Source organism: Gopherus flavomarginatus, chromosome 1, assembly GCF_025201925.1.
Source record: "Gopherus flavomarginatus isolate rGopFla2 chromosome 1, rGopFla2.mat.asm, whole genome shotgun sequence".
NCBI classification, from domain to species: domain Eukaryota; kingdom Metazoa; phylum Chordata; order Testudines; family Testudinidae; genus Gopherus; species Gopherus flavomarginatus.
Genome location: NC_066617.1, coordinates 308,283,043 through 308,305,300, shown reverse-complemented (window position 1 = coordinate 308,305,300; position 22,258 = coordinate 308,283,043). Strand labels below are relative to the sequence as shown.

General features: G+C 45.2%; 2 protein-coding genes across 4 annotated transcripts in view; one reads left to right on the top strand and one right to left on the bottom strand.

Moving 5' to 3' along the window:
• NAA16 (N-alpha-acetyltransferase 16, NatA auxiliary subunit) overlaps positions 1–20,643 on the bottom strand; it is a 100,981-nt gene extending 80,338 nt beyond the window's left edge. The window contains exons 1-2 of one of the 2 annotated variants that reach the window (XM_050948121.1): positions 20,255–20,393; positions 7,596–7,680 (exon numbers count right to left, since the gene is read on the bottom strand). In XM_050948121.1, the coding sequence (XP_050804078.1) occupies positions 7,596–7,680; positions 20,255–20,308 (139 nt within the window). In that variant the 5' untranslated portion in view covers positions 20,309–20,393. Of the gene's footprint in view, positions 1–7,595; positions 7,681–20,254 lie in introns of both variants that reach the window. The other variant, XM_050948115.1, reaches the window with a different exon arrangement.
• MTRF1 (mitochondrial translation release factor 1) overlaps positions 20,572–22,258 on the top strand; it is a 30,669-nt gene continuing 28,982 nt past the window's right edge. For both annotated transcript variants that reach the window (XM_050949628.1, XM_050949608.1), the window contains exon 1: positions 20,572–20,651. The gene's annotated coding sequence lies outside the window, so the exon portion shown is untranslated. The remainder of the gene's footprint in view (positions 20,652–22,258) is intronic.

Genomic DNA, 22,258 nt, shown 5'->3' with positions numbered 1-22,258 from the left:
TCTTCACAACTAAGAAAGAAATGGAGGTTTCATTTTTAGAAGGTACATACGATACATTTTTAAAGTGATTTATTTAGAAAACTTTTCAGATTAGTTTTGCAGCTATATCAGAAAATGCATAATTGTTTGGTTATTTCATTTGCCAAAAGGTAACCGAAGCAGATATTTATGAAGTCGTTGGGAGGTGAACTATCGCCAATTCAACAGGTTAATCATTATTATCGGCGGATTTTCTTGCTAGGCTGTATTAGGAGAAGAACATCACCAGACAGACAATTAAATTGTTTTATTTAACTAAAACAACCACCTTATGTATTCTGGATTTTTCTTCAACAACAAATATAACATTTTAACAAGACAAATATATGAATTTTTTAATTTAGTTAAACATTCACTTTTTTAAAATCAGGTTTGTTTCTGTCAAAATTGTTTAACTAAAATACTTAACCAATTTGTTTTTAAAAAATAAAAATTAAAATAAACTGTCAGCTAGGTCAACATGAGAAACTTAAAATACTGGCTTCTGCAGCTCATTCAGTCATCTTCACTTTCATTTTCCTGTTTGGGCTAACTCATTCCAAATTGAGAAATCATTTGGGACCTGAAAAAAGTAGGGATTATGAACAAAGGAAGAAAATATTCTTTCTACACCAGCAAAAGAAGCTACTGCTGTTAAAAGTGAGATCATCACTTCAACAGTTTCTGAATCTAAGTGCTTAAGTCATTTCCACTAGTTCCCTGGTGTGACTCTCCTTAAAACATCATAAGCAAACATATTTCTTGAATGATTTTTATTCCCAAACTGGGTCTCTCTTATGGCCTGCTGCAATTATAAGCTTTCCCTTCTAGTGAGAAAATGGTATGGTAGATCTCAAATCAATGAAGGCTACACTCAGACAGACCTCAAGACTTCTGGAATATGCTGCTCAAACAGTTTCACTTTTGTTTCTAATGCCTGTCCCTCCCTTCTCACATTTATCTCCAGACTTCTCCTTGTCCAAATTTATTCCGCCCCCAATAATCTTCTATTTACTGAACTTTTTGGAACTTTATACTTTTAGAGAGAGGTAAAGGATTGACTTTGTACACAAATTTATGGAGGGACAATAGGGTTGAGGTCAGTTATTTCTCACCTCAATATATTATTTATTTAAAAACATTTTTGCTGTTAACAAGCATGTTATCTGAAGACACAAATCCACAGGTTGAGAACTGCAAAACTAAGCACCTCTGATGGTATCTTCTAGACTGAGCACTGTGTCCCATTGGGTAGATAGAAAGATTAACCTAAATCTATACAGAAGCCTCTGGAACCCTATAAGATTGGATCCCTAATCCATGAACTATTGAAACTCATTTACAAAAAACTTTTCTTAAACATTACATGAATATATCATCTGATACTACAGAATCAGAATTTATAATCCCTATTCCATGATGAGATATCATTCAACTATAAAGTTTAGATAAAATGCTTCCTGAGGAAAAAACCTATCAAAAAAATCTGATTTAAATAAAAATAATTTTTTAAAAAAAATTTTAACCACCTTGGCTGGAAGACCTTTATGACCTACGGAGACAATTGTACTGCTCTAGAATAGCGGTTTTCAATCGTTTTTCATTTGCAGACACCTAAAAAAATTTCAAATGGAGGTGCAGAGACCTTTCAAAGTCTTAGTCCGTGAACCTCTAGGTTCAAGGACCACAGGCTGGGGGAAAAAAACCCAGTTACTTACCTTCTGTAACAGTTCCTCTTCAATATCTGTTGCATATGTCCATTCCAATGTAGGTGCGTGCGCATTCCAAGCACAGTTGCCAGAAAATTTTCCCTCAGTAGTATCCATCAGTTCAGCTCTGGCACCATGTGGAAGGAAAGCGGGGTGAGAACACAACTGCACCTTATCCTTAAAGAATACCATGTAGGGTGGCTCCAAAGCGCGGGTACAGGTTTCTGAAACCCTTCTGCTTGAAGTAATGGCCACTAAGGCGGCCACCTTCCAGGAGAGGTAAAGCAGCAAGCAAGATGCCAGCAGCTCAAATGAGGGGCTCGTAAGCTTAGATAAAACCAGGTCGAGATCCCAGAGCGGGACCAGCTGTTGTACCTGGGGGTACAACTTCTCAAGGACCTTAACGCAATGGTTAGAGATATTTCTTGAAAAAATTGATTGGTCATTCACTCAAGGATGAAAAGTAGAGACCACTGCCAGGTGGACTCTAATGGATGAAATGGTTAAACCTTGCTGTTTGAACGACAGTGACAATCGCGTAGATGAAACACTTCTGGGAAGATGAGATAGAGAACCACTTCCATTTTGCCAGTTAAGTGGCCCTGGCAGAGGGCTTTCTGCTTCCCAATACAATGTCATGGACCTGCTCCAAACAGGCTAGTTCTGCAAGGTTTAGCTACGGAGCTTCTGGGCCATCAGGTAGAGGGATCCAAGGTTCAGGTGGAGCAGACAATGACTATGGTCCTCAGAGATCAGTGGGACTGGTAACACTAAGAAGTCCAGCAAAGTGGTGAACCAATGCTGTTGGGGCCAAGCCAGAGCTATCAGAATGACCCACGTTCAGTCCAGCTTGATCTTCAGCAGGACTTTGTGCACAAGCAGAACAGGAGGGTGACCCATCCATGGAAGAACAAAAGCCTCTGAGCGTGACCCAAAGCTATAACCCAGAAAGTAGAACTAGTGACACTTCCTGTTGTGTCTTGTCAAAAACTGATCTGGGGAGCCCCTGACTGCTGGAAAACAAGCTTCATGACATCTAGGTGAAGGGTCCATTCATGCCAATCTGAGAAGGACCTGCTGAGGTGATCTGCTAACTCCTTTTGTGCTTCTAGTGTGTAGGAGGCCTCTAGGTGAATCAAGGGGCTAAAGCAAAGATCCCACAACTGACCTGCCTCCCAACACAGGCCCCTCCCTGCTCTATATCATGATATAGAGCAGGGATCTAGAACGTGGCTGTTGTGTTGTATGTTAGAACAGATACATTTGTGCCTGTAACATGAAGCTGAAATGCCTGACAAGCTAGGCAGACTGTCCTGAGCTCCTTGACAGTGATGTGTACAGACAGCTCTTCCTGGGACCAAAGGCCTTGAGTTCTGAGAGACCCAAGTAAGCTCCTCAGCCTAGTGCTGATGCATCTGAGACTGGGGACAACGATGGGCAGAACTGTGAGAACAGGATGACCCCACAAACTATCATTGGTCCTGCCACCGAGTGAGGTAAGAACCGGGGAAAGAATCATAAGGATCATGTCCACACGGTGGTGGTTTGGTAACTACACCGAAACCAGGGACGCCTGAGTGGTCTAAAGTGTAGTCTCGGATACTGCACTAAATAAGTACATTCAGCTGTATGACCCAGGAAACTCCAAGCTGTCGTCATCAGGTGATCCTTGAAGTGGACTATGAGCACCAGAATTGCTTGAGAGTGCCCTTCTGGGAGAAAGGCTCTGGCTTGGACAAAGTCGAGCACCACCCCGATAAATTCTGTCCTCTGTACCAAAGTAAGGGTGGATTTCTGCATATTTATAAGTAAACCCCCGTTCTGGAAGTTGGCCTGGATGAGTTGTTTGCTGGACTCCACTTGAGTCCTGGTTTGTTATTTGACCAGCCCTTTGCCTCCTCAAAAAGGCCACTACAACGGCCATGCACTTTGTAAATACTCATGGGGCAATCGACAGGCCAAAGGGGAGAATAGTGAACTGGTAATGTATGTGATCCATGACAAATCTGAGGAACCTTCTACGTTCCTGAAAAAAATCAAGATGTGAAAATAGGTGTCTCTCAAATCAAGGGCAGCATACCTGTCCCCTGGACCCAGGGAGGGGATGATGGAAGCCAAGGAAACCATGCAGAACTTCAGCTTCTTGAGGTAGCTTAAGATGGCACAGCTTGAAGATAGGGTCTGAGACCTCCCTTAGCTTTTGAGATAAAGAAATAATGGGAACAGAACCCCAACCCCTTAGATTCTGTGGATCCTTTTCCATGGCTCACACCCGTAGGAGTTGCTGGGCGAGAAGTTACTTGACATAGGGGTCTCTGAAGAGGGACTGGGGAGGAAGGGGGTGTAAGAATGGGGGGTATGGGACCATGCCCAGAGGAAGTGGGACAAGTGGTCTGCAAAACAAAGGGTAAGCTGGATCTGAGGTTTCTAAGGTGGGTACGGCATCCTCGAGCACCCCATCAAAATGCCTGCTTAGAGTCTCCCGAATGTGTGGGAGGAACAAGCATTGATGTTGAGGATGACATGGGTGAAGACCTATACCTGAAGCCCTTGCTCTTCTTCCTCTCATCCACCAGCTCGGCAGGACTAAGGAAGAATCAGGAGGATTGCTGGGGCTTATAACGCTTTCTCAAAGTCACCAAGGTGTATAAGCCCAGGGACTTCAGAGTAGCCCTGGAATCCTTGAGGCCACGGAGCCTGGAGTCTGTCTGCTCTGTGAGGGCACTTAGCTCTTCTAAGGGATGGTCCTGGAGGCTCTCCTGAACCTCATGTGGGAGGCCCAAGGATCAGAGCCAAGAACTCCTATGCATGACCACTGCATAGGCCATGGACCAGGCAGCCAAATCCACAGCATCCAGGATTGTTTGCAGTGAAGTCCTTGCTATCAATCTCCCCTCCTCAACCAAACAGAACTCCCCTCTGGCCTCTTTGGGCAATGAATCTTTAAACTTTAAACACAGAGTCCCATGTGTTTAAGTCAAATCTTTTCAGTAACGCTTGTTGGTTAGTGATACTGAGCTGCAAATCCCCAGTCGAGTAGATCTTCCTCCCAAACAGGTCTACTCCTCTGATTTGGGGGTCCCCCTTTATCGCCCCTGCTGCTCTCGCTCACTGGCAGCAGAGACCACCAAGCATGCCGGGGAGCGAAAAGGGGGGAAAATGGGTATACAAAAATTCATATCCCTGAGCTGGGACAAAATACTTCTTCCTGGCCTTCTTGGCCATGGGAGGTAGGCACGTCGGGGTCTACCACAGGGCCTTTATTGAGTCCATGATGGCCTTGTTGAGAGGAAGGGCCATTCTTGACAGGCCTGCCGCAGTCAAGATGTCCACCAAAGAGTGAGAGGACTGCTTAACTTCCTCTGCCAGAATGTCCAGGTTTTGAGCCACTCTTGAGACGCTCCTGATGGGCCTCAGTTGTCGTGGGAGGGCGATAAGTCTGCTCTTGCCACAGCCTCATCAGGAGAAGATGAGGAAGCAGCCTGAACTAGCAGGAGGCACTGATCCTAGCCTTCAGCACAGGCCAGATCCTGTGGCGTTGGCTCCTGGTACTCAGCACCAGAGCCTGGATCAGGCTCTGATTAAACAAGTGGCAGCACTCTTCCCTCAGAGGCCAACAAATAGAAGCGCCTTGACCAAGGACCCTGCATTGGGAAAAATGCCCATGGGTTCCAGAAGGGCCACTACAGTCACCTGCTACTGGCTAGAAGGCCAAGCAGTCGACAGCGTGTCCTGGCCCATCGCCAGGTAGTGACAACCTGCATACCGGGGCTGGCTCCTGAAGCAGGAGACATAAAACCCCACCTCTGACTCTGAGGAGGAGGAGTCTGTCTGGAGACCATGAAGGAGCGGTTCCTACCAGTGCCAGTGACCAATGCCAGCAAGGGGAAGATCAGGACGGGGCCATCAAGGCCAGCTTCTCTTTAGATGGTACCGAGGGCCTTGGTATCAAGCTGCAAACGATAGCCACAGTCTCTTTTGTACCCTAGTACAGACACCACTGACTGTTGTACTACCAGTGACACCAGCACCAATAAGTGAGAGTAGGTCTCTAGCCTCAGCAAAAGCCTCTGGCACGAGTTGCACCGTCAAAGTGCCTGTACCTTGCTTCCCCTCTGGTACAGATGGATTGTCCAGTGCTGGCTCAACAGCACCTGCAAAGGGGCTGGAGTTAACTGTGCTAACTGAGCTGCTGGAGCCCTGGAGTGGTCCAACATGGGTTACACTTTGCTCTAGCCTCCATGCCTGGCCATCTTCACTTGGCAGGCTTTGTCTTGGTTTTTTTCCTTGGCACTGGAGATGGTAAATAGTGCCATGATTCCCAGACACTGGCAGGCATGCACCTCACTGACACCAAGGTGCTCAGTGCGGAGTCTGAATGGTCCAGGTCCGAGGGAGGTCTGAGTGCTGCTTCCATCAAGATGGATTTCAGCCTAGCATCCTGCTCCTTTTTAGTATGAGGTTTGAAGTCCCTGCAAATCTTGCAGCGCTTCCAAATGCGAGTTTCCACCAAGCACTTAAGGCAACTGTACTGCAGATCATTCAGAGGTATAGCCTTTCTGCAGGAGGCATATGGCTTGAAGCCCATTAAGAGAAGCAGGCCTTGGTACCAGAGTGGAGGAACAGCTGCCGATAATGGAAGAAACTAACTCTAAAAGAAACATAACCAATTACGAACAAGAATTATGCACAGAAATACAGAGAAAAAGTCCACAGAGGAAGACTTGCAAGATCCAGCATAGACTATTTATAGCGCCCGTCACGGGTGGTAAGAAGGAACTGAGGGGACGTGGGGTCAGCAGTGCCCTTTATACGGGCGATATGGATGAGCAGCCTCAGAGGGTGCCAGAGTCAACCCATCAGACCCCACCAAAGGAAATGTTTCCAGTAACTGTGCTCAGGGCACACACACCCCTTCACTGGAATGGACATGTGCAAGTACTCAAAAAAGAACCGCCATTCTGTGGTAATGATAACTTTTTGCTCAACATAGTCTGCAACTTCCAGGGGTCCACAGACCAGAGGTTGAAGACCACTGTTCTAGGACAATGAAAATTACGATCAATGAAAAGAATAAACATGAGAACCACTAAGAAGAGAGACCTAGAGTGGCAACCATGGACAGGAAATAAAGAAACAAATTTATAATGAGAGATAACTATAAAAGACACGTGTGATTTTGTGCTTCAAATAAAAATGCATCATGCCATGGAGCTGGGAAGACAACAGATCTCTCTGTAAAGCTTTGCTGTGACTGAGACAGGAATAATGCATTTAGGCCTGCACACCAGGTTACATGGAAGATGCTGTCATATTGAGGGAGTTCAGGGAACAAAATTTATCAGTAGGAGGCGCTGAGATGATGGAAAATTAAAAATATACATATTTATGCAAAGACAACTGGGACACATAACATACTGAAGGGTGTAAGTACTTAAAACAAATGTATTTATCTGGGTGGGTTTAACAGTACTAATAGCCTAAAAGGAAGAACAGGAAAAGTTAAGTTGAATTTTAGGGAGTTGGAGGAGTGGGGGAGGGAAGAGAAGGAAGAAAAGAACAGTGATCTTTCTCAAGGCAAACAGGAGAAGTTCCATCATGTTGCACATCTACAATTACAGAATTTTCCTACTGTGTGGAATTATTGAGCTATGACAGGCATGGAGCAGATGAACCAACATATCATCTCCACCTCTAGTTTCTACGATGGAGGCCAAAACATGGACTTTTAGGTTCCGCCTTTCATGTCATAATTTACGGTATCAGTAATACAATGCTTAATTAAGGAATACAACTAAATACAAGCAGTGATGTTATAACTTACAGCAGGGGGAAAATAAGAATAAGTCTTTCAAGCCATTCAATTACCTCCATGTTCAGCAAACTTCGGGTTGGAGAGGATCATCTTGCAAAATTTGAGCCCATTTTTGTATTGTTTTTGTTCATAACATTTCTAGGGGAAAAAAAGAGGCTCAGATTATACTACTGAAAGTGCTTTTAAAACAGGAGTAGTCCATCAAAATAGACTAATACAAAATAATTCATCAAATCCTTCCGTGACAAAACACCGATCAGACCACTAATTAAAACTCTGTTTAATTCTGCTCCCTTGACCCTTTGTATGTTGTTTCTCTTAGATAGTCCGGGAAGTGCCTGTATGTGTGTTTGGCCATTGCCTATCATTATGGGTCCTGCCAAAATATAAAATAGATTTTTTGAAAGTAATATGATAGGGTGTAGTTACAGTATTCCCATGTGTACAGGAACGGCAAGTAGGAGTGTGGATGGATTTTGATGTGGAAGAGAGTATATAGATTCCCAATTATTCACTGACAAAAAACCATCATTAACACAGAGTTAATGCTACCTAGTAGTATCCTGTGCCCTTCCAGAACACTTAGTTTATCAAAACACAAACTTCTGAAAGTCAGGAAACAGAGGTCAACTATAGATGGTGATGCAACCTTAACTCTGCCCCCTTAGAGCTGGCAATAACTACCAAGAATTACTGCAGCTGCATCCAGTGTGTTCGGTGGAGTTATGTCAAATGGTACAGGCATTAGCTAATCACAGGTCTTCCAAACAGCACTGTGATGTGAGGTAATACGGAGGGACCATGCCTCTCTGGAGGGCACTGAGCTTTTCTCCTGAACCGCAGGTGAGAGACCAAAGGAAAAAGCTGCACGTGTATCTTGAGAGAGCCAGTATGCCTCATTTCAATGCTATCATGTTTGTTGTGCCAGTAGCGGGCCAACAGGGGTCTTCTTGGCATGGGGTCTGTAGACAGATGGGTTAGAGATTAGTGTTGTCTGCTTAAGGATGGGCAAGTGAAAGCATAATGCTAAGTGGCATCATACGCATAAGGGCAAAGAGCCTGTAAAATTTAGTAGCTATGGTATTCATTCTGTGGAGTAGGCTAATTATTTAAGTGTAAGACAGGTGTAAGTAGCTCCTGATCAGAAAAATGCAGAGGCAGAGTGCAAGCATGGGTGTACTGAAGCAACACAGAACAGGCAGAATCATGATTGTGTGGGCATGTACCTTCATTTTATTTCCTGGGAAGATGCACAGGGATCTGGGGGAGGGAGGAGGAGGAGAGGAGTTCTCTTTGCAGGGATGCTGAGATCAGAGACAACTGTTGAGTGGGATAGTTACTGCCTGAAAACCACCACTGTTGCATATCCTGGAAATGCATCTCATTGGTCAACTCAGGGTGATCAGGATGGTAGAACAATACTGCTAAGTTTGGGGAATGTTTTCCCCCTGCATACTCCCACAGAAACAAAGCAGGAAGAGATTCAGGCATTTTAAACAAATACCCTGTGCCTGATTTCAGTTCCACTGATTTTACCTATAATTATCATCTCTCAAAAGCCTGGAGTATCAGAAAACAAGAATTCCAGTCTCCAGTTCATACTGATTACCAAAGTCCAAGTCAAGGTTTCCACCATTTAAGATTTGATTAAATTAAGATTGAGCAATCAAAAATCAGTGGGACAAAACTGTATGGCATCCAGCTGTTAACATCCATATTTAGTGGAGCATGAACTGGGGCTGAGGGGGGAGAAGAGAGAGAGAGTCTCACCAGAAATACAAGTCCCCCTCCCTTAAAATTGGATTGAATATAGCATGTCCATCTTGTACAAGATCCTGAACACCAGGAGAATAAAACCAGTTCTGATTTAAGTCACCCCAATGCACTCAAGACTTACGATGTGGAAGGACAGATTTGTTTACTTCACAGTAACATCTGCCAAATTTTAATCTGCAGAATTGTTTCATGTCACAGATAGCCAAAAGCTATTTCTACTTGGTGAATGATTTGAGTACTTTGTTTGGAGGAAATTGTGATTTAGTGACAAAGAATGTATAGATTTGGATCTGTCTCCATTTGTAAAGGCAGGGCAACATCTTAGGAGGAGGAAACAAATGCTTTACTTTGTGCTGCAACTTAGGCCATGACTGATGGTCAGTGGAGATGTAACGGACCCACTGCTAATGGGGATTGTCAATGCTTCTCTTAAAGAAGGCAGGCTACCAGCTTCAACTAAAGAAACACTGATACAGTGTATCCTCAAGAATGCATCATCTCATGTCTATATATCCCTGTGGAGTTGGAGGTTAATTATGGTTAAGATCGTTCTCAATATCTAGATGTCTCCAATTTCTTTCACCACAGACCTACGTTGGTGCCAATGTTACTCCTGGTGGAATTCTGTATTATTCATTGGGAGCAACTGGTATTTAAAAAAAAATCTCAAATTTGATCACGTCATGAAACCTGTCTTGCACATTGAGCGAATGAAATTCAAATACACTCAATCACAGACAATTTCAAAATCTAATTGAAGAACTGAATGAAGATGACTCCTCCTGTCTATTTGCCATTTCACTGCGCAGTTTGATGGCTCTTGAGAGGTAAAGTTATTTCTCATTTTTTAAAGCTCCTGGAACCAGTAACATTATTTATGGAGGAGGAGAACAGAATACACTCCGAGCTTACAGATCCTGGGTGGGTTCTAGATTTGGCATTTCTTGCAAATACGCTGCTGCATTTGGATAAACTAAGAGTGGACTTACAAGGAAAATTCCAATTGCTGTCTGATCTAGTGCAAAGTGAATTTGCATTCATGAACAAACTGCAGTTGTTTCATAGACAAATGCTTGAGGGAGAGCTGATGCTTTCCCTCAATGTCAAATCAGATCAAAAGATGATGCAGCAGAACCCCTAAAATGGAGCATAACCAGATATGTGAGAGTGATTAAAGATCATAAGGATACTTTTTGGAAATGTGTAGTGGGGCTGCTGCCCCATTCCCTGAGAATTTAGGCTGCAGCAGGCCAATGGGCCTGTGCAGATGAACAGCCAATGAAAGAAGGGCTTATTGGAGCCAATCGGGGCCCAGATTGGAGACCGCCAGTCAGGGCCAGGCTCAGCCATATATAAAGGCTGCCCAGAACAGCACCAGGGAGTCTGTCCCAGGCCTTCGGGAGGGGAAGGTCTGTCTCCAGAGCTGGGAGACTAGCACCTGGGACAGTGCAGTGCTGGGCAGGTCCAGGGGAGCAGAAGGGAACCACAGCCCAGTGTCTGCCAGGCCGCAGGCCCTGAGGGGAAGGGCCTAGTCAGTGCGAGGGGCCGAAGGGGAAGAGGCCCAGGGATGTGGACAGATGGTGGGAGAGAAGGAGGGCAGGATGGCTGCCACTAGAGGGTCCCTGGGTTGGGACCCAGAGTAGCGGGCGGGCCTGGGTCCCCCCCTTGCAGTACATGCCACCATCAGCTGTGGGGAGCACCCATCACTGACTACGCCAGATCCCTGACTGGAGGGATTAGACTTTGGGGTGTGTGGTTGTACATGGTGGCTGGGGCGCAGAGAGACTGCTGATCGCACACACACACCCCGGTGTGGATGGACGAAGGGGCACTGCTGGAGGGCAATGGTCCAGAAGAGGATGCTGTGAGCTGGAGAGCAATGTGGGCTCAGATGCCAACCGAGGGCGAGACAATGGGCAGGACACCACCAGGAGAGGGCGCTCCACTCGACTGAGCTAATTCCCGGAGTCACTAGCAGGAGGCGCTGAGGTGGTGAGAGTCCCAACCCTGTTACAGAAAGATTCCAAGATTTGCAGTGGAAAAGACCTCAATCCACATTTCTGATTGACCCTTTTAGTGCTGAAGCCGACTGTCTGAACCCCTTTTAGTCACTGATGAAGCAACTTCCCAGATGGAAACATAACTTTTGGAAGATGAAAGATTGAAATCTGTTCAGAAGACACAGGGGGATCCTTACTTTCTGGAAATCTGTACCAAAGGAAAAATACCCCAAAATCAGAGGTGCAGCCCTAAAATTAATCTCAATGTTTGCCTCAACCTATATTTGAGAGTCTGTTTTCTCAACACTCAAGACATGTCCAAGCACCAATCCATTTTGACAGACAGCCACTTAAGAGAACTGCGAGCACAAGTAAACACAAACCAAACTTTAAAGGAATTGTTGAAAGCAAGGATTGCCAGAAGTCCCACTAAATAAAAGGACAAGTTTTTATTATTATCATTGACTACGTATGTATAAAATACACACGATCAAATTATATGATGATATGTGCGCACGCGCACCCCCTCCCCCCAATCATTACATATTACTGTGGCTCTTTGGCAATGTACACTGGCAAATTCTGACTCCTTCTCAGGCTCAAATTGGCTACCCCTGTTCTAGCCTCTCTGCTAAATTCAGACCTGGGGCATTACCATCTACCCATAGTCTCTGAAATGCACTTGAAGTTGTATGTGACATTCCCATGAACTTCAAGGGACAAGTACTTGTCACACAGTGCACTAGTACTGGGTGTGCTCTCCACAGGCAGATTGAACTTCGGTCCTGGACACCAAATTCAGACAAAGACACAGCACGTTTCTTAAACCCAGTTTGAAGATCAGGGCCAGTTCTCAACGATCTTGAGGGAGATTGGAAAAAAGGGAATTTAAGCTCTCTCTATACCTAAACTATACTACTCATCTAAGGACTATATTTGAGAAAATATTTCTATATTAAAGTTTAGAAGTCTGACAGCTATGAGAGAGAGCCCTTTGTGCTTGCGAAAGAGGGAGCAAGGGAACTAAGGTGACTGGAGAATGCACTTAGTGTCACATCAGGGTGCTTGCACTCCCCACAACACTTTGAAAGAGGTTTCCACATGGTCACTACTTGTGGAAAAGTCTCACAGTTGAAAATGTACATATATCCTCAGACTCCTATTGGATACTGCAAGATGTGAGTTATATCAGCCTGAGGTATAGGACTTCAAGACCTGGACCATGGTCAAAATGGCACTTTTGATCTGAAAAAAACAGTGTCTACTTTTACTGTTACTGTTAGACATATTGTGAACTAGGAGGACTAAGAATTCCAGGTTTCTAAGGATGCTAGCATCTGTTTCTAGCCATATCAGTTCATATCACGTCGAGGTCCCTGTGTCATTTTATCCCCTGCACACACATATATGCGCTAACTTCCTCTGTTCCCGGGGGGTGCTCAACATTCACAGGCCCTGGTCCCGCCCCTTCAACCATCCTGCCCTCATTCCACCCTCTTCCCCCAAGTCCCTGCCCTTGCCCCGCCTCCTCCCGAGCGCACCACATCCCCACTCCTCCCCCTCTCTCCCAGAAAGTCCTAAGCACCGCCAAACAGCTGTTAGGCAGCAGGGCAGTGGGAAGCACTGGGAGGGAGGGTGAGGAGCGGGAACGCAGCGTGCTGGGGGGGTGAGAAGACGAAGCGGGGGAAGCTTGGCTGCCAGTGGGTGTAGAGCACCCACTAATTTTTCCCCATGGGTGCTCCAGGAGTGGAGTTGATGCCTATGTTTATACACTTGAACTCTAACATGATTTAACAGCCAGGATCTTGAGAACTGTTAGAGCTCACACTTCATGCTGCATGCACCACTGAAAGTTTGTAATCTGATGTTCCAAACAGCAGCTAATATCTGAAGACTAACACATATGCTAACAGGGACAAAATTGAAGTGGTAGCAGCAAAGAAAGTAATTATACTTGAAATTTTTAAAAAGCCATTGATCATTGTGGTTTCCCTCCCCCAAAGAAATCCTGAAGTTGGTAAAGTCACTGCTAACTTCATAAGTAATTCCTGTTTTATGAGCCAAGAACTGAAACCGGCCAATTAAATGGATACAAATATTTAAAGGATCAAGTCTAGTATCTTTATTTACAGTATCTACATTGCAAGAAAGATGCAATGTAAGAACCACCTTCCCTGGACAACTGAGTTTGTCAGAAGTCAGTTAAACATTTCAAATAGTCTTCTCCTGTGAACAAGCTGCATAGCATATATGAAATTACACACATCTGGCTCAATATGATGTGACCAGATGAAACTTTCAATACGCTTAGATGTCAATTAATGGAAATAAAGTGAAATGATGAAAAATAAGTAGTTTTGCTACATTGTTTCAAAAGATTGACAGACCACTGGATCCAATCAACTGGACATTAAGCTCAATTCTAACTGACCCTGACGCTATTCAAGAGGCTAACCTGGTAAGCGCAGGCTGGTCAATGCAGCTAGTTAGTGAGCCCTTCTGTCTGAGCACTGACATCCAGTGTAAACAGTGACATGCCAGATGACTGCCAGGAAAAAATAAAAATAAAAAAAGGCACCCAGACAAGTTCAGCTACCTTTAAGTTGTTGGACAAATAAGTTTACATACTGTACCCTTGAGTTAAAGGGACATCAATAAAAATATGAGTAGTATTTTTAACTTAGTATTGACAGGACACTTGTAATAGAAAGATAACATGGTATCTATTTTTCAGTTTCCTTTGAGAATCCTGAATTACTTATGAAGCACTTTGTGTATAGTCACAGTTTCTCGGAATGAGTGAGTCTTTCAAACAGCAACAGAATATACAAAAATTTTGAAAAGGAAAATGAGACTCAAGTCACAAAAGCCAGTAGAGGGACACGTTATACTTTCATCCACTTCTTAAACTGACTAGATTCCAAGCTGGTGTCTCTATTGCCTATCTATAATTCTCATAGGCCTCACATGCTGTTGCATAATACCGACAATTTGAAACAAAGAATAATATGCACAGTAAGGCTAGAAGTTGAGAAAGCAGAAATTATTATCGAGAAATAGAAAAAAGCCAGAGTCAATACAAGTATATGGAAGTGGTAGGGGATAACTAGAAACTAACTGAGGGTTAATGAAATTGCAATGAAAGAGGAAACCTGTTCAAACCTGCAGAGACTATTGGAAACAATTCTGTCAAAAACCGCCAAACCACTTTTTAACCATCATATCTTTTTTCTGGGAACTTCACCTGGCTGTAAGTGCTTAGAGGCCGTTTAGCTATGCTGAATGCAGATATTCTAGTCACAAATACATATTGTTCACAGACAATACAGAAACATTAGTGTACTGACATGACAAATTTTTAGAAGTTCCAACATGAAATGACAATTTACAAGTAGAGCTTGCTTCATAGAACACTTGTTTGGTAGTATCTGTTTTAGATGTGTGTCTATTAAAAAGTATATAAAAGTTGTCTTAGACTTCAGGAGATTGCACAGTGATCTCCAACCTCTGTGCAGCCAGTGGTCTAGGCTGGAACCTCCATATTTATTTGTCAAACAACATTTGCAGAATTTTAAAATAGTGTGTGCAGAAATTTAATTTTTTTGGCACAGAATGCCCTCAGGAGTAGCTAATAAAACCAATAGTGGACTTTGGCTACCTGCAGCTAAACTGGACAAAGTCACCACCTGACAAGTTTCAGCAATTTCTCAACCATTTAAACAACTGCTTCTTCATACAATTCTACAGCATAGCTTCTCTCCTTAGGGCTTGTCTGCATAGAAAAATTAACTTTTATAGTTATACTAATATAACTCCAAGTAGACTCTTATTTACAACAGTGGCCTTTTTAGATTTATCTTAATTCCCTTTTGAAGCAAATTAAGCTAAACTGAAAAAAAGCCACTGTTATTGCAAATTATAGCATCCACACGGCAAGTTACACTGATAACTATACTAGTATAGCAATGCTGATAACATTTCCCAAAGTAGACAAGCCCTTGTGCCTAGGTAACATATGTAATGGTTACTCCTTGAACCAATTCCTAACTATGACTGTGATTCACTATGTGCGGAGAAATCCTACCAAAAACTAGTACTGTGAACTGAAACTTTAGAGGATTAAAAAAAGAAAAAAAGAGAAAAGAGAAAGCAGTAACAAAACAATAAATAAATAAATAAATAAAACTCACAGGTCAAGTGAAGAACCCAAAATTCTAAACAGTTAAATGTCAACTGATCAGCTATTATTTGAGCTCCCTCAAATACTCTATCAAGAATGCCCTGATGCAGGTGTCATGGTGTCATTTTTTCAGAACTTCATTTAATTGTGTTTCACATTTGTCTCTGTTAAAATAATGCAGTTAAGTAATTTTTTTGTAATTAAGCATAACCTGAGATCTTATGCCTACTGGAGACCATAAAGTCTTACTCTTTTTCTGCTGTTAGTGCTTTAAAATAAGCTGACCATTGACACTACTTGATCAATCAACTGGCCAGATGTTTTTGGACAGGTCACATGTGCAACCCTAGATTCTGCAAAGAGGATACCAGAATTGCAGAAGAAATACACATGCAGAAACAGAGGAAGTATGAAGACAAGGACACAACGCAGTATGGTGAAATGACAAGGTTCAAGGATGTTATTTGAGCCAAAGATACAGCCTCCAGAATATGGAACTCCAACTCAGTAGTGCAGCTGGGGAGGGGAGCGGGGCAGCAGCCACTCCCCCACCGAGCACAAGTGGCACCTTTTTAATTTTACTTGCCTGGGAGTGAAGAAAAAAAAAAGGCGACACCCGCTGAGGTGCTTTTACCTATGTGGGCAGTGCTCTGGGTTTTCGGTAACAGGCCCTTCACTAGCTCCGGGTGTCTTCGGCAGCACTGAAGCTTTATCGCCGAAATGCCGCTCAAGACCCACGGAGCCAGTGGTGCCTTTTATTTTTCTATCACTCCCCTTGTCCCCTCCACCTGGCTATGCCCCTGCTCCAACTCAAGTGAATCCTACATAACAGGAGTCAGCAACCTTTAAGAAGTGGTGTGCCAAGTCTTCATTTATTTACCCTAATTTAAGGTTTTGCATGCCAGTAATACATTTTAATGTTTTTAGAAGGTCTCTTTCTATAAGTCTATAATATATAGCTAAACTACTCTTGTATGTAAAGTAAATAAGGTTTTTTAAAATGTTTAAGAAGCTTCACTTAAAATTAAATTAAAATGCAGAGCCCCCCAGACCGGTGGCCAGGACCCAGGCAGTGTGAGTGCCACTGAAAATCAGCTCGTGTGTCGCCTTTGGCACGCATGCCATAGGTTGCCTACCCCTCCTATATAAAGTAGCAAGCTATTGCAGGCAACATATAAGATAGAGGTCAGGAGGGAATTTGGGCTTTTTGGTCTAGGACTACTCGCTTCTTCTCATATACCAAAAACAGCAGCCTAGGATAGAATCCACACATGCTACTAGAACAAACAGAGCAATTAAGAACTATGACCAAGATACCTTGTAAGAACATTTTTTAACACAACATATACATATTGTTTCTAGGCATATACTAAAATAAAGCCAATTAACAAAATGTACAAAATACAAGCTATGAAGACATTAATACTTCAAGGAATTAGTTGCGAACAACTGTAAGGATAAAATAGAAAAATGAACACTGGGTAAGAAAAAAAATCAAGTTTTAACAAAACGGTATATTACGATCAATAGGACAAGTGAATGGCAGCATGTGGATAAGAATTCAGGAAATAATCACTATGTAGATTATCAATTCATCTTTCACAAAAGGTAAACATTCATCCTCACTCAACTGCCATGTTATTTTTATCTGATTATCTATTTTTATCTGATTATCTATAAGTAGACATTTGAAGATAAAATGGTGGTAATTTGCCTAGAATGCACTTGTATAATTAACATTTTAAATTTACAGAATTTTTAGGCAAGATATATTGTGAAGTGACTGCTACTATGAACTTGTTTGCTCCTAGTAAGAATAATCACTTAACTGTTCTAAAATTAGTAATGTATTTATAGCAAAGAGAGCTAGAGTGCTAGATTACTTAGTATGATGCATACCGTAACTATACAGTAAGCAGCAAATTGCTATTAAGAACTATTACATTTTCAAATCTAATGCTAGCCAAAGCCGACAAGAGAAACCAATCAAGAAACACCTGCCAGTACACATCAACAGCACACATCTGAACTTAGACATTTAGATTTGTTTTCCTGTTAAGCACTCTGTCCTTGGCTAAATTGTACTTATTCCTTAAGAAAAAAAAAAAATTCCTCACCATTTTTAACACCAGTAGTAGCAAGACAGATGCTCTAGGAACAAATAACGAACTAGCAGTTGCCAGTAGTTTTACCACCATGACATGTGGACCTCCTCTGAGCAGGTATAGATGACAAGGTAATTAAAAACTCCTGGAGCTTTGTTCACAGTAGGGCAAGTCTATACAGCAGCTGGGAGGTATGATTCCCAGCTCATGGAGACATACATGCTTGAGCAGAGCTAGTGTTAGTGCCTAAAAGTAAGTCCAGATACAGCAGCACGAGGCTCAGACTAGCTGCCCAAGTAGAATCCTGCAGATATGCACTCTGGTGGCTAACCTGAGCTGCAGGCTGTGTCGCCACAGCCACACAGCAATTTTTAGGAGCTAATATGTGCAAACTCTGTTCAAGCATGTCTACTAGGGTTGCCAATCCTCCCGGTATCCCAGAATTGGGCTCTATCTCCCAGAGGCTAGTGAAGCCAAGTGAAGATTTTAGGCCACTAGAAGTCCAGCGATGCAGCAGGGCTAAGGCAGGCTCCCTGCCTGTATTGGCCCTGCACCACTCCAGGAAGTGCCCAGCACATCTGTACACCCCTGGGGAGAGGGCCGCCCAGAGGGGGGGCCCCCAAGAGGGGCAATTGGCCCCAGACCCCGCAAGGGTCCCTACGAGAGTTTTTTGGGGTCCCTGGAGGGGGTCCTTCACTCACTCCAGGGGCCCCAGAAAACTCTCGCAGGGCCCAGGCTCCCAGAAGCTCCAGGTCTTTGATAGCAATTCGGGGGGGGGTCCTTTGTGGCACTTTGCCGGCGGGTCCCAGAGCAGAAGGACCCCCCACCGCCGTATTACCACTGAAGCAGGGCCCCCCGCCGCCAAAGACCCCAGGCCCCCTGAATTCTCTGGGTGGCCCTGCCGGGGGGGGGGAGGGAAGACAGGAGATCTGCATATGCTGCCTCCCCATGCCCAAGTGCCAACTCTGCAGCTCCCATTGGCCGGGAACTACGGCCAATGGGAGCTGCAAGGGTGATGCCTACAGGCACAGATAGTGCACAGAGCCTCCTGGTCTTCCCCCTACCAGGCTGCAGGGACGTGCCAGCCACTTCTGGGAGTGGTGCAAGGCCAGGTAGAGAAGCTGCCTTAGCCCCACTGCACTGCCACCCGAGATAAGAGCCTCCTGGGCAGAGCCCACACCCCCCAGCACCCTAACCCCCTTCCCCAGCCCTGAACCCCCTCCTGGAGCCAGCTCCAAAAGCCCCTCCCGCACCCCAATCCCCAGCCCTGAGCCCCCTCCTGCATCCAAACTCCCTCCCAGAGCTTGTGCCCCACACCCTGTTCTGTACCCCAATACCCTCCCCCAGGCTCAACCCCAGCCCACAGCCCAACCTCCTGCCCCAGCCCAGTGAAAGTGAGTGAGGGTGGGGGAGAGCAAGTGAAAGGGTGGGCTGGGAGGATGGAGTGAGTGAGTGGGGCATGGCCTCAGAAAAGGGGGCAGGGTAAGGGTGTTTGAATTTGTGTGATTAGACCATTAGCAACCCTAATGTCTATGCAAACTGGAAATCACATCACCCAGCAACTGTGTAGACATACTCTACAACTCTGTTACTATCACCCATGGAGCTGCACCAAGTAGTATTTTTTTTAAATACAATAATTAATACACAGAACAGCCTAAATGATTTTTTTATTTTTATTTTAAATGCCTTAGACCAAGAAAATATTTCAGACAAACTACAACGGATGACCCAAGAGATCATTTATAACACAAATTAAACCTAGAGCCCTTGGGCTGACCACTTACACGTTAAAAAAAACCCTTTAATGATGTTGCTGAGATCCCAATTCTGCTTTACTAGGCTGCCAGCCATGCGACTAAGTGAAAAAAAAAATTCCTGCGTTTTCATGCCTTAAATCTAGTCCCTATATACACTATGTGTTCTTGGTCAGTTGCTAGCTAAGAAATAGCTGCATTTCGGGGATGAGGTGAGCTCCTACACATCGGTTACATCTGTAAAGTGCTTTAGGATCCTCCTTGGAGCTGAGCGTGCTGTATAAGTGTATGATATTATTATCAGCAACACACCTGAACAGACACCCCGAATTCTAGAGATGTTTGCAATCTGAACCCAGATCAGGCTTTCACAATTCAGCGGTAAGTTTAAAATGGGCCAAGCCAAAACCCTTGATCCAGGCACCCGAAACTTTTTCTCCGTGGAGACAGAGAAGAAGGGGGCGGGGAGGACGCAAGGGGAAAGTGTCCCAAATTTGGCTTCAGACTTTGCAGCCGCCTGTCGGTCCCGGAGACCCCGCATCCCGGTGAGGAGCGCCCCGCGCTGCGGCCATGGGGAGTGGAGGCGGCTGGGCACAAAGCCGCGCGTCAGCCCGTTTGCTGCGGCCCCGCTACATCCCCCAGCCGGGGGCAGGCGCGCCCCCCTTAGAAGCGGCGACCGGGCCTGCTCTGCCCTGGGCTCCCGCTAGACAAAGGAAGGAAGCGGGCGAGAGCCCGGGGGCGGCGGGAGCTCCAGCCTAGCCAGCGCCGCTACTGGGCGCACGGGGCCGGGGCCTCGCACCTGCTGCAGGGCCACAGGGCGAACCGGCCTGACGGGCTGGGAGAGGGCGGGTGTGCCGAGCCGGGGCGGCCTGGCCGAGCGGGGCGGTCACTGACCAGGATCCGCTTGAAGAGGTTGCTCTCCTTGGGCGGCAGCAGCACGGACGGCATGGCGCGGTAGGGACAAGACGCGGCGGCGGCGGCGGCTCTTTAACTCATTGGCCTGCGCCACCCGGCCGGCTCCCCTCAATCTCCGCGAGCGAGCGAGGGCGGCCCTTGTGCGCAGCTGCCGGGGAGGCCTCGCTTCCCAACTGACGCTGCAAAATGGCCGCTGGGATCCCCCTTGGCGCACGCGCAGATCCTGCTCTATCCCTAGCAGCGTCCCTGCTGTCAGGCCTGGCTCCGGGGGTGCGGGAGGCATCCCAGGGCGTAGAGGGATGAGTTTGGCCTCGTCCAGATTTGCCACCAACTCTCGCGATGGTGTTATAAATCTCGGGGTTTGGTCCCTGAGCAGGTCAGTTTTGCACCGTTGGTAGCGCTTGGGGTTAAAGAACTCACCCCCCCCCCTCCCAACAAGGCAACACCCCGCCCGGGGCAAGGCAAGGGAGCCGTGCAGTTCAAGGCCTGGTTAGTGGGCTCTGTGGAGACCTGGGGCTGGCAGTGCAGCGTGGTGTTTAGCTGCGGGGGGCATTGGCAGTGTGTGCGAAGAGAGGATGAAAAATCCCATTATTCTGGTTACGCTCTTGCCACCGTCCTTCCTCTTTGCCTTCGTGTCCATTGTCTGAAGAACTGTTCCTGCTAGAACCACATCATCTGAGAACCTGGAAAACCGACTCTCAAAGAGTATAATGCACTTGTCTCTACACAACAGAGTTTGTGTGATTAGTGGCTGCTAAAATCTGGCTGGAATTTAAGGAGAGGATGACAGGCCTAGTAATCAGACAATTATTATAACCTAAGGATGTCATCTAATGTATTCATTCATTTTTCAGTGTTTGACATCAAATGTTAGTTATGTAAAGCTTCCCAGCCATCTCATAAATATTTGTAAGAGTTAGTATTGTTCCTGGGCTGTCAGTAGTTCCTTTAGCAAGTGAAGTGTGAGGCTGGAGTGGCTTGCTGCTGTTGACATAATAAGAATTACCTGTTTCCACATTGAGAACTTTGCTCTTTGAAGTGTGTAGCTTCCCTTGAAGGTGTAGACTGGGGAACTGTTTGTAATTTTAGTGGCTTTACAGATGTAAGTTGTCTCTCAGACTTTCCTGGGAAAGGGAACCATCTGAAGGACAAAGTGACTTTTCCTATGTTTTGTGAGAGACAGGGTAGGTGAGGTAATATCTTTTATTGGACCAACTTCTGTTGGTGAAATACAAGCTTACATAGAGCTCTTCTTCATTTTAACATAAATTAACATTTAAAAATAGAACTATCAAACCCCCAATTTACTACATTGGCATCCCCTATATAAAGATGATTTTTTTTCTAACTTGTCAGAGAAGATGAATACTTTAACAGACACTTCAAGCACTGTCATAATCATTTTCCAAAGAACTAGGCCACGGGCTAAAAAAATTCCATTTTCCACACCTTAGTACAAGGATTGGCAACCTTTGGCCCACGGCCCACCAGGGTAAGCCCTTTGGCGGGCCAGGCTGGTTTATTTACTGGCCATGTCCGCAGGTTTGGCCGATAACGGCTCCCACTGGCCATGGTTCGCTGTTCCAGGCCAATGGGGGTTGCGGGAAGTGGCGCAGGCCGAGGGATGTGCTGGCTGCGGCTTCCCGCTGCCCCCATTGGCCTGGAGCGGTGAACTGTGGCCAGTGGGAACCATGATTGGCCAAACCAGCGGATGTGGCAGGTAAACAAACTGGCCCGGCCCACCGGGGCCTTAACTTGGCAGGCTACACGCCGAAGGTTGCCCATCCCTGCCCTAGTACGATATCCTACTCACATGCAGCCCCCATTCCAAAATAGGAATTAAAGTTGATGTTTGCCTACAGTGGACAAAGACCATATTAGTAGCCTGGCATCCTGACATAATAGCCAACCTGTCCATTCTGACAGATGGCTGTCAACATAGAGGGGCTGCACCTAAGATGAGAGCATCATTAGGTTGTTAAT